Raw genomic sequence first — 15,325 nt, 5'->3', positions numbered from 1 at the left:
CTGTGATTCACTTCAACGCTGTCGTAGATGTTTCTAAATGTTTAACCTCAAATGTTGAGTCCTTTCATTGAAGGCATAATAACAATTAAATGACACAAACATAGCAAAATATTTCAGCAGCTACTCGTGAAAAGCATATTTGATATTCAAAATTCCCAGTCAGTGTTTCCACAGGAACCACTGGATCCAACTGGCCATCCCACCCAGAACCTCCCGAGCCCAATCTGAGGTTCCATCAGTCATCCTGGGTGCTTTTCAATTAGAATGCCCTCACCCATAGGGGGCGCTGACTTCAGCTGATACTGCTGGTAGCATCTGAGCTATTGCAGGAGACCCTGCCTGTAATCATTGCCATGTAATCAGTGGATGAGAACAAATTTAGACGAAACTATTTCATATTTGACCTTTTATAATGAAGCATGAGACAGCGACAACAAAACATTTAAATCCATGCAAATGAGCGGAGTCTAAACTATGTATGACATCATCACGGGCAAGACCGTCACCGTTAATGTAAAAAAGGTTCTACGAGACAGCTGATTAGTCAGACCCCGCCTCCAGAGTCAGTGGTTTGAATCCTGCCTCCACATAGAGATGCTTGAGCACTGCCCTCCTCATGAATCCACACTCTAGATTTTGTAGCTTGAAGTTGACGTCGTTTGAAGAAAGACAAAAACACAAAATTGGACAAACATAATTTTTTCAAAGTAAAGCAAATAACCGCTGGACGGTGAGCTAACGACGCAGCGAACGCACACGAGTTCAAACCGGAGCATGTTTATGATGGTCGGATCCAGAAGCGCCATCTTCCTCATCCGGTGGACAGGCAACAAAATCAGCCAACATGGAAGCCATGGCGTCATCGTCCATCTAGGAGACAGAGACGGACACAGAGACGAAGGGTGAGCGCCAAGCAGAGTGCATTCTGGGTCACACAAACATTCATGTCCTGTAGAGGTCCTCATTAAGAGTGATGGCCATTCAGCTACAGCTGAACAAACCTGAACATTTGTTTATGTGTAACCACGGTAACCAGCACGCCTGTGACGCGTGCATGTTAGTAACCACGGTAACCAGCATGTCTGCGATGTGTGCATGTTAGTAACCATGGTAACCAGCACGCCTGTGACGTGTGCATGTTAGTAACCATGGTAACCAGCACGCCTGTGACGTGCGCATGTTAGTAACCATGGTAACCAGCACCCTGTGACGTGTGCATGTTAGTAACCATGGTAACCAGCACGTCTGCAGATTGTGCATGTTAGTAACCATGGTAACCAGCACCCTGTGACGTGTGCATGTTAGTAACCATGGTAACCAGCACGCCTGTGACGTGTGCATGTTAGTAACCATGGTAACCAGCACGTCTGCAGATTGTGCATGTTAGTAACCATGGTAACCAGCACCCTGTGGCGTGTGCATGTTAGTAACCATGGTAACCAGCACGCCTGTGACGTGTGCATGTTAGTAACCACGGTAACCAGCACGCCTGTGACGTGTGCATGTTAGCAACCATGGTAACCAGCACCCTGTGACGTGTGCATGTTAGTAACCATGGTAACCAGCACGTCTGCAGATTGTGCATGTTAGTAACCATGGTAACCAGCACCCTGTGACGTGTGCACGTTAGTAACCATGGTAACCAGCACGCCTGTGACGTGTGCATGTTAGTAACCACGGTAACCAGCACGCCTGTGACGTGTGCATGTTAGTAACCACGGTAACCAGCATGTCTGACGTGTGCATGTTAGTAACCAAGGGTAACCAGCACGTCTGCGACGTGTGCATGTTAGTAACCATGGTAACCAGCATGTCTGCGACGTGTGCATGTTAGTAACCACGGTAACCAGCTGTGATGCTCCACTGATGCTGAAGTTGGGTTCAGGAAGACCATCTGCTGTGATCCTCAAGTGTTTTTCAGGACGTCCTGCTGAACTTTTACCTTTTTCTTTTCAGTGCTTTGCCCCGCCCCTTCTTCTACGAATGCCTCTCTCTTCCTCTTCACACCCTTGCCCTCCTCTTCATCACCCTGTTGTTCTGTCTTTCTTTCGTCGCCCTCCTCGGCATCGATCTCCTGGAGGCTCTCTGGACTCTGGCGTGTGGAGGTTTCTGGATCTGCAGGTAGTGTACTTCCCTCTTGACCGGCAGCTGGCTCCTCCTCCTGATCACCTGATGGCAGGTCATTGCTCACATAATCTTCCTGTGCCTCCTGTTGAGTAGAAGAGGCAGGTTCTGGTACAGCTCTCAGTTTTGTAGTAACACTAATACTGTTCCATTATCACCCTCACCCTCAGTGCCAGGTGTGTCCCAAACTAAGTGCACAGATGGGGGGGTTTAAGGACTGTTGAGAACATCAGACTGAACATTCCCCGGGGGCTCACTGGTCTGTTCATTCTTACCCTCGTTGGGTGGCTCCTCCCATTAATCTCATAACTTGCCCCTCTGACACACCCTTTCATAATCAGCAACCCCCCCCAGCCTACACCCACACTACCCAGCAACCGGTAACCGATCGCTCAGGTCCCATTCCAAAGGTCTTCTTAAACCGGCTTTCAATTCCTGACCGACTGTCACCAAAACGCTGGTTCTGATTGATGAGTCTGGTTTTAGGGCCTGAGAGGACAAAGTCCACCTTGTCCTGCCGCATGACACGCTCTTGCCTGTTGACTTGAAACGGTTCAGGTCTTACCTGAGCAGAAGGCTGGTCCTCCATTAGGAGTCCCACAGGGCTCCACTGTAGGTGCCCTTTTTATCCTCTATTGGTTCAACATTTCATTTACTCTGTACACTACTGGTAGAAATAAAGCCAAATGCCGCCGCGCCTGCTCTCCTGCATCCGTACTCAAAGATCAGACTCTCCAGTGGCTGACCTTTTGATTCTTCGTGGCTGTGGAGGTGACCTCGGGCTCAGTCTCATTGGCTCCTTGTTCATATGAGCTTGCCTCTTCCTGGAGCGCTTCTTCTCCCCCCCCTACCCCCTCCTCAAGCTCCTCTCTCTCTTCCAGCGCTCCTCCAGTGACACACAGGATCTGTGGCATGGTTGGGTCATCCATCCTTTCACTTTCATCCTCCTCCAGCACCCCGATACTCTCAACCTCTGGCACCTTGATCCTCTCCTCTCTGAGCAGCACTCGGTTGGTCTGGATCTCCTCTATCCCACCTTCCACTTCTCCTTCATCCACTGCTGCTCGGAGCACCTTTCCCTCCTCTATCCCTTCCTCTCCAGCCTGGTCCTCTTCTCCTTCCAGTGGAGGTATATCGCCATTCTCCTCTTCCTCCTCTTCATCCAGTTCTTCCCCCTCTTCATCAAAATCCTCATATTCCTCTCCGTCATAAAATTCCTCGTCACCAAACTCACTCACATCTTCCTCATCCTCATCCATCCCTTCCTCTTCCTCCTCTTCATCCAGCTCCTCATCATCCTCCTCTTCTTCCTCCTCATCATCTGAACTGTTGATGTTGATAATACCCGAGTCAACATTGCTGGCAGGTGGTTGTTGGTGCTGGTGGAGGTGACGTCCTTGCTGGCTCAGCTGGTGAATCTGGAGAGGCAGGCTTAAGGAGCCGGCCTGGCCGGTGGCGGAGGGTTGCATCAGCATCTGTTGGAGCTGAGGTCTTCCAGGAAGTGACTCCCCCAAACCACTAGGAGACGTGGTGAGAGAGGCTGAGTTCAGAGGTGGAACCAGGGAGACCACAGTGGCACTGGGAGGAGGGAAGGAGTTAATTGGGATGGTGGTGGTGGTGAGTAGGGGTGACGAGGTTGCGAGGTCGTTGGGGAGCGCGGCTCCGTCTCCAGTGGTTGTTGTTGCCGTGGTGGGGACCATGGTAACAGATTCTCCTTCCACCAGCGTGGCCGGAGCATCTCCCGACCCAGCAGAAGCCATGGCCTGAGGGTTTGCTGCGGCCGTCTCCTCTTGCTGGTTCTCCATATTGAGCATCCCTGCCGGAACGATGACCACACTGTCATCCGAGTCGCTGGCCAGAGAAATCTCAACGTCTTCCACCTCCTCTCTGTCGTAGCGGACAAACACGGGTCTCTGCCCTTCTGGAGGGCCCATTGCGACGGCGTCCTGCTGGTGGTGTGCATGAGGCGACAGAATAATTTCTCCTGCGGTAGGGGTCTGGCCTGGTAGTCCCGGAACCAATGAGAGGTGGTTCTCCAGAGAACCCAGCAGGGAAGTTGGGCCCAGGCCAAGGGAGTGTCGGGTGGGAAAGGTGGTACCAGGCGTAGGGCCTCCGAGGAGGGTTGGCAAAGTTAGTCCGGTGGTAGGGCCGTGGGAGGAGGGGAGAACTGGAGCAGGGGGAGAGGGTTTTAAGGTGAGGGGTGGTAAGGGGAGGGCAATAGATGGAATGCGGGGGTGAAGTAAGGCGTTACAAACAGCGAGAGCCTCGGTACAGAAGGTGGAGACCTGGGAAGACAACAAGGTGGCTGATTGAAACAAAGGACACAATGTACTAGCATTCCGTTTTCTACCATCTCTCCTCAGAAACAGCATGAAACACTGTTGCCATGGTTACATTTAATTTAACACACCTCTTATACCAAGTGAGGCCATGTTCAATGGATGCCGAAATCCATCTCATCGACAAGACAATGGATGGATGCAAGGAAAATAACTTTTCTGTCCCCACAGGTGTTTCCCATGGCCTCCGGGTCCTTGGGTGCAGCAGGCTTCACCAATGCGTTCTTATTTTCATTCCAGAATGGTCCAAACACTTGATTTGGCCACGCCTAATGTTGTTGCTATCCATCTGCTAGGTCTGTTTGAACCTTTCAGCACAACGATGGCTTGTTTCACGGATAGCGGACAGCTCTGTGGATCTCATGTTGAGAGTTGACAGGAACAGATTTCACATCCTGAATCAACCCCAGACCTTTTCATAGTTTAATTAATGATGAAATAGTCACAGAATAGCCCACACCTGTCTATGAATTAGATTTTGAGTTGCAGGTACACTGACTTTTTGTTCCTTAAAACGTGGGCTATACCAGCACATACAGAAACAGTTTTGTTTTTTGGGGGGGTGTTCTACACCGTTCACCTGATGTCAATGCCCTCACATTACAGGTAAAAGTGCAGTTGAAGCCAATCTTCAATTCATTGTGGTGGTGTGTAGAGCCAAAAAGATGATCGTTTGATTGATGTCCCGATAGTTATGGACCTGAGCGTAGCTGCTACTACCTAAACGTTGTGTGGGCGGCTGTTTGGTGCCATAGTGGTCTGTAATGTTTCACACGACCATTCAGTGCCTGCTGTCACTTAGAGAGGCAACATAGGTGGTACTAAAAAAGAAGTACAAGGTACAAGGTACTTTTTACCTAAAGGAAATGGGCTTTGATGAACTCAACACCTTCAGCTTGGAAGCTTAGGTCTGTATTTACCTTAGTTTCCTGTCCAATGACATCTAAACAACCCGCCTGATTTGAGCTTTACATTAAAACTCTTTGGAACTCGCTCGGAACAGTTACCTTGAGGTTGCGGTCGGTGCGTCCGACACTGAGGACGGACACAGCACAAGTCAGAGGTGGAGGCCAACAGGGCGCAGGGACAAGAACCAGGGCCAACAATAACCTGAAAATCAAAGCAGCAGCAGTTTTTATTTTCTCATATTGCTCAAAAACACACATCAAATTGGATACTTCCTCATGCACATTTAGGGACAGGTCCACCGTAAAATGAAAGGCTGTGAACGACAATGGTGGATTCTGGCACATCGTCAGCAGTGAGGAGGAATAAAGCAGATGAGGTTGAGGTAGTCTTGAGGGGTTTTATAGATACACTTAAAACGCAACAGTCTTCGAGTCCTGTACTTGCTAATCTGGACCAAGATCACCTTGTCAGGCCAAGGTCAGGGTGTGATCCAGTTCTTGATCTGGGGGAGGTTCCTGACCTTTGTGGAAGTCCAGACTGATCAAGTGTGAAAGTGCCCTAAATGTCTGATTAAAGTCTGAATGAACTCTGCATCATTCGTTTGGATTCATGTGTACCGTATCTTCAGAACACTTTGATTGATGGGACTCGCCTCTCCTTACATGTGGGCTCTCAGACCCGATCCCCAGACACAGAGACTAGCTCTCGGGACATGGAATGCCATCTTGCTGGAGGAGAAGGAGCCAGAGCTCGTGACTGAGGTTGAGAAGTGCTTTCTAAATATAGTTGGGCTCGCCTCCACCCAGAGCTTGGGCTCTGGTACCCGACCCCCCAAGTGGGGCTGGACTATACATTTCTCTGTCATTTCCCACGGTGAGAGGTGGCGGGCTGGTGTGGGCTTGCTTATAGCCCCACAGCTCAGCTGCCATGTGTTGGAGTTTACCCCGGTGAATGAGACGGTCGCTTCCCTGCGCCTTTGGGTTAGGGACAGGTGATTCGCTGTTGTTTCGGCCTACGAGCCGAACAGCAGTGCAGAGTATCCGGCCTTCTTGGAGTCCCTGGGAGGGGTACTGGATAGTGCTCCAACTGGGGACTTCATTGTTCTTCTGGGTGATTTCAACTCTCACGTGGGCAACGACAGTGAGCGTTGGAGGGGGATGATTGGGATCGACGGCCTCCCCGACTGAACGCCAGTGGCGTTCTGTTGTCGGACTTCTGTGCTAGTCACAGTTTGTCCATAACAAAAACAGGGATTTCATTAAGTGCACATGGCACCAGGACACCCTAGCCTGGCAGTCAATTATTGACTTTGGTGTTGTCATCAAACCTCTGGCAGCGCATCTTGGACACTCGGGTGAAGAGAAGGGCGGAGCTACCAACCGATCACCACCTGGTGGCAAGCTGGTCGGAGGCCGAACAGAATTGGCATGTCTTCAACTCTCACTCTCATAGAAAGACTATCGGCTGGCCTAGGACCAGGATCTCCCTTGGAAGAGCTGGAGGAGATGTCTGGGAATGGGATGTCTAGAAATCTGGCCATGGGTAAGCTGAAGAAGATGGATGGATGTCTCTGGCATTTTAACTCAGACTTGTGAAGCCAATGTTCTTTTTTTTATTGATGTTCTGTCTGACAGGTCGGCGGCTCAAGTTCCGTCTCCAACTGTCGACATGTCCTTAGTCAAGACCCTGAAACCTAAACTGCTCCCAGTGGGCCTGGCAGAAGCTTGGAAGCCAGCAGCTACCAATTGGTGTAGGAGTGTGTGAATGGGTGAATGAGAGTAAAGAACTCTGGACGCCATGATGGTGAAGAAAAGCAGTATATAAGCAAAGTCCATTTACTTCTGAACAAAGCATTGATTGACTGGCTCTAAGGGATCAACAGCCGCCACAGCCACATCTGGACCTACTTACGGAAGACCGTCTAATAGCGGGGTACCGTCTAATACCGGGGTACCGTGAGTATTTTAATACACGGAATAAAAACTGCAAAGTGCGGAAACAGGGAAGACGGGGAGGAGTCAGACAGAGACTGAAGCGTCTGGATCTCCACCGTATAGCCCCCCCCCCCCTTGATTCTACTCTGCAACGACCAGTCCATCAGGAATAAGGTCGACGAGATCCAAGCCAACGTTACTCGGAGACGCACGCATCATGGCTTTCACCGAGACCTGGCTCACTCCAGAGGACCTGGACCTGGACCCAACTCTCAGCGTCACAGGGAAATCCCAAGGGGGGGGGGTCTGCCTCTACGTCAACCAGCGGTGGTATAAGAGCATCGCTGTCAGAGAGACTGTGTGCACTGAGGACATCTAGCTGCTGTCTGTGTCAGTGCGCCCCTTCTGTCTCCTCCTGTGGACATTCACCCCAAAGCCAGCATGAAGAACGCAGTGGCCACTGGCCGTAACGCTACGGAACGGTTACGGTCCATCTCTCCTGATGCTCCTCGCTTCAATGGTGACTTCAATCAGTGCAACCTGAAATCGATGAGCAACCTTTATCAGTATATCTCCTGATTGAACAATCATAATACCATCTACCTTACTCCTCCTGAAAAGGACTAAAGCTGCCCCAGAGAAGTGGAGATGTGGACTGGAAACGCTGTTGAGGAGCTCAAAGGAGCTCTTGAAAGCACAGACTGGAATGTTTTTGGTCGCTCAGATACTGATCTTGATGAGGTTGACGTAATTTCCTCGTATATTCTTTATCTAAAAGACACAATCATCCCCACTAAACAGGTGAAGGTGTTTGCTAATCACAAACCTTGGTTGAATAAGGCAGTGAAGGACGCACTGCACAAGAAACATGATGCCTTTTGCATTGTCATGATGGAGATAAGGGAGAAGCTAAAAAAGAGGTTAGATACGAAATTAAGAGGGCTAAGCTACAATATAAAACTAGAGTAGAGGAGAGATTCCACAGCAATGAACTAAAAGCAGTGTGGGATGGTATGAAAGCCATGACGAGCCAGGCCGAAAAAGTAATCAATCAATCACCATTGATGGTTTTAATTCAAATTCAGAGCTCAAAAATGCACTGAATGATTGTTATCTACGTTTTAATGGTGAACATGATTTTACAGATGTACATGGTGACTTGTTTTTAGAGCTGAGTGAGTGTCTTACCTCCCCCCAGCCTGTAATCAGTGCCCATTCTGTCAGCTCCATGTTCCATAAATGTAAGATCAGGAAGAGCTGTGGGCCTGACATGATCACACGTAAATGTCTCAAAGTTTGTGCGGATCAGTTATGTTTTATTTTTACCGATCTTTTTAACTCATCACTGATCCAGCACAAGGTACCGAGACTGTGGGAGGAGTCTATTGTTGTGCCCGTGGCCAAGAACAAACACCCTAAGGAGCTCAATGACCTTAGGCCGGTAGCTCTCACCTCCACAGTGATGAAAAGTCTAGAGCGTTTGGTTGAAGACATTTTGACCAACCAGGTTCAGGGCCTGCTCGACCCCATGTGATTTGCATATCGGGCTAATAGAGGGGTGGAGGATGCTACTGCCTCCTTGCTTAATTACCTGTACAAGCATCTTGAGGGCACTAAAACTCATGCAAGGCTTTTATTTGTAGATTTCTCGTCAGCTTTTAACACAATTCAACCACACGTTTTAGCTCGTAAACTACTGTCCACTTTTGATCTAGATGCAGGTTTAGTAAAATGGGTACTGGACTTTAACATGTAGACCCCAGTCAGTTAGGCTAATGGTGCTCTATCCCAGAAGCGGCTCAGGGGTGTGTCCTGCCCCCATTATTATTTAACTGTTTTAACAGTCTGCTCCAGGATGGTGAAGTCGAGCATGGGAGCGGTGCGACGACCTCCTCAAGCTGAACACGAACAAAACTAAAGACATGGCTATCGACTTCAGGAAAACATCAAACTCAACCAACCAACTGCAGTCGAGGGCTCTCTGGTCGAGGCAGTCGAGTCATACAAGTACCGGGAACGGTGATTGATTATGAGCTGAAGCACGACCAAAACTCTGCTGCAATCTGCAAAAAGCGTCTGCAGAGACTCTTAGAGTCCACTTTTAATGTGGACAAAACTTTGAAGGTCTTATTTTATAAATCTTTTATCGAGTCCATTTTAACCTTCTGTATAATTTCCTGGTATGGAAATCTCACAGTGCAAAACAAAAACAGTTTGTCCAGCTCTGATCAGGACGGTCCATCCTGTCCCAGCTCTGATCAGGACGGTCCATCCTGTCCAGCTCTGATCAGGACGGTCCATCCTGTCCCAGCTCTGATCAGGACGGTCCATCCTGTCCAGCTCTGATCAGGACGGTCCATCCTGTCCAGCTCTGATCAGGACGGTCCATCCTGTCCCAGCTCTGATCAGGACGGTCCATCCTGTCCCAGCTCTGATCAGGACGGTCCATCCTGTCCCAGCTCTGATCAGGACGGTCCATCCTGTCCAGCTCTGATCAGGACGGTCCATCCTGTCCAGCTCTGATCAGGACGGTCCATCCTGTCCAGCTCTGATCAGGACGGTCCATCCTGTCCCAGCTCTGATCAGGACGGTCCATCCTGGTCCAGCTCTGATCAGGACGGTCCATCCTGTCCCAGCTCTGATCAGGACGGTCCATCCTGTCCCAGCTCTGATCAGGACGGTCCATCCTGGTCCAGCTCTGATCAGGACGGTCCATCCTGTCCCAGCTCTGATCAGGACGGTCCATCCTGTCCAGCTCTGATCAGGACGGTCCATCCTGTCCCAGCTCTGATCAGGACGGTCCATCCTGTCCCAGCTCTGATCACCCTCTCTTGGAGGAGTTTGTTCTTCTACGCTCTGGGCAGAGATACAAACTCCCCGGGATAAAGAGATAGATTTAAATGTATTTGTCCCAAGTGCAGTAAATGTCCTCAACCTGCACTAACCTTCACCTGTCTGCTCTGCTAAGCAGCACTTTATCCATTAGAGGACACATTGATCTTTTCCAGGTTGTTCTTTACATGTTCCGTGTCGTCCTGTGCATTGTGATTGTCTTACTGTTGTTGTTGTCCTCCGCTGCAAACCAAATGTCCCCTTGAGGGACAATAAAGCTCTGAACTGCAGCATCTACTGCAGCACCCTTCTCATGTGTGTGTGGTGAAACGGCCTGAGATGGTCCAGGATGTGGTCTTCAGACGGATCTGCTACCCCTCATGAGCATCGCCTCGTTACCCAACGGTGGAACGACCCCCAAGCACTTCTGAGAGCAGCTGGTCTCCTCCCTCGTTCTCATTTTTATCCCTCGCTTGTACAAGTATCGGTAGTTGAGAACTGCAGTGTTGTATTTTTATCTCAACTGTGTCTCTGCTAAATGACAATGTAGTGAAGCGCGAGCCCCCCCCCCCGGGGAGTGAAGGCGTTACCTGTACAGTTCTCGACGGGTGAGGGCACTGCTGTACTGCCCACTGATGCCCCCTGCTGGCTCGCAGGTAACGCTGCTGCTGCACTGCTGCTGTTGAAGGCGCACACATAGCGGCAGCACCAGGTCATGGAGACGCTGTCAGGAAAGGGCACAGCAGCAGTACAAGTATTTACAAGTATTTACAAGTATTTACAAGCATTTACAAGTATTTACAAGCATTTACAAGTATTTACAAGTATTTACAAGCATTTACAAGTATTTACAAGCATTTACAAGTATTTACAAGTATTTACAAGTATTTACAAGCATTTACAAGTATTTACAAGTATTTACAAGTATTTACAAGTATTTACAAGCAGCCACAAAGAAGACTTCTTCACCCTCTTCACCCACGACTGCTCTGCATCCACTCCACAAACCCGGTTGTGAAGTTTGCTGACGACACCACCGTGGTGGGTCACATCTCCAACAACGATGAGACCCACTACAGAGAGGAGGTCCAGAACCTGATGCTGTGGTGCTCGAGTAACAGCCTTGTTCTGAACACCAGCAAGACCAAGGAGGTCATAGTGGACTACAGGAGGTCCAGGAGGACTGAACACGCCCCCCTGTGCATACGAGGGGAAGCAGTGGAGCGTGTGGAGAACATTAAATTCCTGGGCATCCACATCTCCTCTGACCTCTCCTGGACACTCAACACCAGACACCTGGTGAAGAAGGCCCAGCAACGGCTCTTCTTCCTCAGGAAGCTGAAGCGGGCTGGACTCTCCTCTGTGCTGCTTGAGAACTTCTACCGGGCCACGATAGAGAGCATCCTGTGTCTCAGTGCGACCGTGTGGGACGGCAGCTGCACGGCGCAGGACAGGAAGGACCTATCCCGGGTGGTGAGGACAGCTCAGGGGATTGTGGGTCACCGTCTGCCTGATTTGGACTCTGTTTACACCTCCAGAGTCCAGAGGAGGGCCAGACGCATCGCCACAGACCCCACCCACCCGGGCCACAGACTGTTTGTCCCGCCCCCATCAGGGAGGCGGTTCAGGACAATAAGAAGCAGCACAGCGAGGCTCAGGAACAGCTTCTTCCCCCGAGCTGTGAAAGCAGTCGTTCCCTTGTAGCGATCTGGGACTCGGAATGGACGCTCTGGGCCTGTCCCGCTGGGGACGCTCTGGGCCTGTCCCGCTGGGGACGCTCTGGGCCTGTCCCGCTGGGGACGCTCTGGGCCTGTCCCGCTGGGGACGCTCTGGGCCTGTCCCGCTGGGCTGCTGTTGCTGTTCTGCACTGCTTGCTTGATTGTGTGTCTCATCCTCTCTGCATACAGACTTTGTTTTTCGTTATGCTCCGATGAGGGCCTTCACACGATTTTATCATGTTCTCATGACAATAAAGGATCCTGAATCTTCACTTCTGAACGAATCCGAGCGGTGGAGTCGTGAAGCTGTGGAAGGTTGATCGACGAATGAAACAATAACGACAGAGAATCTCCTCTTTGAAACAAGATCTTCATAAGTGATCCTACAGGACAGGAACCAGAGAGGTTTAGAACAGGACCCTCTAGAAACCTCCATAAACAGCACCAAGAGTCCGGGTTCTCCAGAGATCCTCCAGAAACACCCGAGTGTTCACACGAAGCGATCCGACAGAGCCGCACGACCATGAAGACGGTCCCTCAACAGCGTCCCCACAGGACCCATCCGGTTTGACTGTTCTGAGATCCAGTCATCCAACGTTAATGTTTCTACCTCATCTAGGAGGGGGCAAAGGTCATTCCTTCTAGCTGGATTCGTAGTTTAGCCTCATCTAGGAGGGGGCAAAGGTCATTCCTTCTAGCTGGATTCGTAGTTTAGCCTCATCTAGGAGGGGGCAAAGGTCATTCCTTCTAGCTGGATTCGTAGTTTAGCCTCATCTAGGAGGGGGCAAAGGTCATTCCTTCTAGCTGGATTCGTAGCTTAGCCTCATCTAGGAGGGGGCAAAGGTCGTTCCTTCTAGCTGGATTCGTAGTTTAGACTCATCTAGGAGGGGGCAAAGGTCGTTCCTTCTAGCTGGATTCGTAGTTTAGACTCATCTAGGAGGGGGCAAAGGTCATTCCTTCTAGCTGGATTCGTAGCTTAGCCTCATCTAGGAGGGGGCAAAGGTCGTTGGTCCTGACGCTTACCTTGTGTACGTCGTCCTTCAGCAGGGCCCCACTGGTCTGTACGATGTGTCTCAACGCTGAGGAACAAAGAACGCTCAGAGGGACAGAGACACAACGCACTGGAGCCGAGGCGGCGTCTCACCCCGCAGGGCCGAGAGGCAGGTATCGTGATTAGCCAGGAGGTCCCCCTTCTTCTGCTGCGACGGCCCCGCCGGGTCCGCTATGACCAAAGATTTTGTCCGCCGTGGGCCCGGCTTTCCTCCAGGAACGACATCTGCCGACGGCCCCAACCTGAGCTGCAGGACAGGAGACATGACGGGGCTTCACAAAGCTACAGGACTGCAGGACAGGAGACATGACGGGGATTCACAAAGCTACAGGACTGCAGGACAGGAGACATGACGGGGATTCACAAAGCTACAGGACTGCAGGACAGGAGACATGACGGGGATTCACAAAGCTACAGGACTGCAGGACAGGAGACATGACGGGGCTTCACAAAGCTACAGGGCGGCCCAAAGCCGCACTCGGACGCTAGCCGGACTCACCCTCACCGAATCCGCCGTCGGCGTGATGTCCCCGAGCAGGTGGGTGAACAGCAGCTCCGCGTGGGAAGCTCCGCCTCCCTGGAGAATGCTAGCGGAGGCTCCAGCCACCTGCAGCCACAGCTCTAAGGTCCTATACGCCGAGACCCGCACAGAGCTGGGGGGGGGACACAATTCACCGAGACCCGCACAGAGCTGGGGGGGGGACACAATTCAAATGTCTCCCAGTGCCGGTCTGGTCAGGACAAGGCTAAAGACCGAGACCACGTCTCTTCAGCGGCAACAACCAATCAAGGGTTAATTATTGCGTGTCGGATCAATAAACCTCCTTAATAAGATACGAACTGAAAGGAGAAAAGCCTCAAAGCACAGAGCAGGCAGCTCGGCGCAGCTCGGTGCAGCTCGGCGCAGCTCGGTGCAGCTCGGAGCAGCTCGGAGCAGCTCGGTGTAGCTCGGTGCAGCTCGATGCAGCTCGGTGCAGCTCGATGCAGCTCGGCGCAGCTCGGTGCAGCTCGATGCAGCTCGATGCAGCTCGGTGCAGCTCGGTGCAGCTCGGTGCAGCTCGGTGCAGCTCGGTGCAGCTCGGTGCAGCTCGGTGCAGCTCGGAGCAGCTCGGAGCAGCTCGGTGCAGCTCGGAGCAGCTCGGAGCAGCTCGGCGCAGCTCGGCGCAGCTCGGAGCAGCTCGGAGCAGCTCGGTGCAGCTCGGTGCAGCTCGGTGCAGCTCGGTGCAGCTCGGAGCAGCTCGGAGCAGCTCGGTGCAGCTCGGTGCAGCTCGGTGCAGCTCGGCGCAGCTCGGCGCAGCTCGGTGCAGCTCGATGCACCGTGACTGAAAGGGTGACGTCCCTTTCAGTCACGGGACGTCCTTCAGCCAGAAGACGACGCTCGTTACAAGTCTGTCCCCACCCGGAGCCGTCTCCTCATGAGAGGGGCTGGTGTTGGGGAGGACGATGCAAAGGACAGGACTAGAGGACGACCCAGGAGAAGAGACATGGACGTAGTGAGGGAGGACATGAGAGTGGCTGGTGTTGGGGAGGACGATGCAAAGGACAGGACTAGAGGACGACCCAGGAGAAGAGACATGGACGTAGCGAGGGAGGACATGAGAGTGGCTGGTGTTGGGGAGGACGATGCAAAGGACAGGACTAGAGGACGACCCAGGAGAAGAGACATGGACGTAGCGAGGGAGGACATGAGAGTGGCTGGTGTTGGGGAGGACGATGCAAAGGACAGGACTAGAGGACGACCCAGGAGAAGAGACATGGACGTAGTGAGGGAGGACATGAGAGTGGCTGGTGTTGGGGAGGACGATGCAAAGGACAGGACTAGAGGACGACCCAGGAGAAGAGACATGGACGTAGCGAGGGAGGACATGAGAGTGGCTGGTGTTGGGGAGGACGATGCAAAGGACAGGACTAGAGGACGACCCAGGAGAAGAGACATGGACGTAGCGAGGGAGGACATGAGAGTGGCTGGTGTTGGGGAGGACGATGCAAAGGACAGGACTAGAGGACGACCCAGGAGAAGAGACATGGACGTAGTGAGGGAGGACATGAGAGTGGCTGGTGTTGGGGAGGACGATGCAAAGGACAGGACTAGAGGACGACCCAGGAGAAGAGACATGGACGTAGTGAGGGAGGACATGAGAGTGGCTGGTGTTGGGGAGGACGATGCAAAGGACAGGACTAGAGGACGACCCAGGAGAAGACACATGGACGTAGTGAGGGAGGACATGAGGACAGGGCTGGAGGACGAGTCCCTCCCGGTTGTCGTTCTACAACTCGTGAATTCCTTCTGCTGCTCGCCTGGATTTGTGAAGTGAAACTACACGAGCATTCTCATTGGTCGAAATCGTCTCATATTCATCCAATCACCAGTCCAGTAAACGAGCTAAAGTTATTAGATTTTCCTGTTTGCCAAAAATA

General features: G+C 51.7%; 1 protein-coding gene across 1 annotated transcript in view; it reads right to left on the bottom strand.

Moving 5' to 3' along the window:
* Positions 1–391: 391 nt before the first annotated feature.
* The window catches only part of pelp1 (proline, glutamate and leucine rich protein 1), a 24,471-nt gene continuing 9,537 nt past the window's right edge, over positions 392–15,325 (bottom strand). Inside the window, exons 12-19 of the mRNA XM_068755702.1 lie at positions 13,407–13,560; positions 13,001–13,154; positions 12,880–12,935; positions 10,729–10,862; positions 5,471–5,573; positions 2,871–4,409; positions 1,943–2,209; positions 392–870 (exon numbers count right to left, since the gene is read on the bottom strand). Of these exons, the coding sequence (XP_068611803.1) occupies positions 763–870; positions 1,943–2,209; positions 2,871–4,409; positions 5,471–5,573; positions 10,729–10,862; positions 12,880–12,935; positions 13,001–13,154; positions 13,407–13,560 (2,515 nt within the window). The 3' untranslated portion in view covers positions 392–762. The remainder of the gene's footprint in view (positions 871–1,942; positions 2,210–2,870; positions 4,410–5,470; positions 5,574–10,728; positions 10,863–12,879; positions 12,936–13,000; positions 13,155–13,406; positions 13,561–15,325) is intronic.

The sequence above is a fragment of the Brachionichthys hirsutus genome, chromosome 23, assembly GCF_040956055.1.
Source record: "Brachionichthys hirsutus isolate HB-005 chromosome 23, CSIRO-AGI_Bhir_v1, whole genome shotgun sequence".
NCBI lineage: Eukaryota > Metazoa > Chordata > Actinopteri > Lophiiformes > Brachionichthyidae > Brachionichthys > Brachionichthys hirsutus.
The sequence above is the reverse complement of the archived record's forward strand: the minus strand, read 5'-3'. Positions and strand labels throughout refer to the sequence as shown.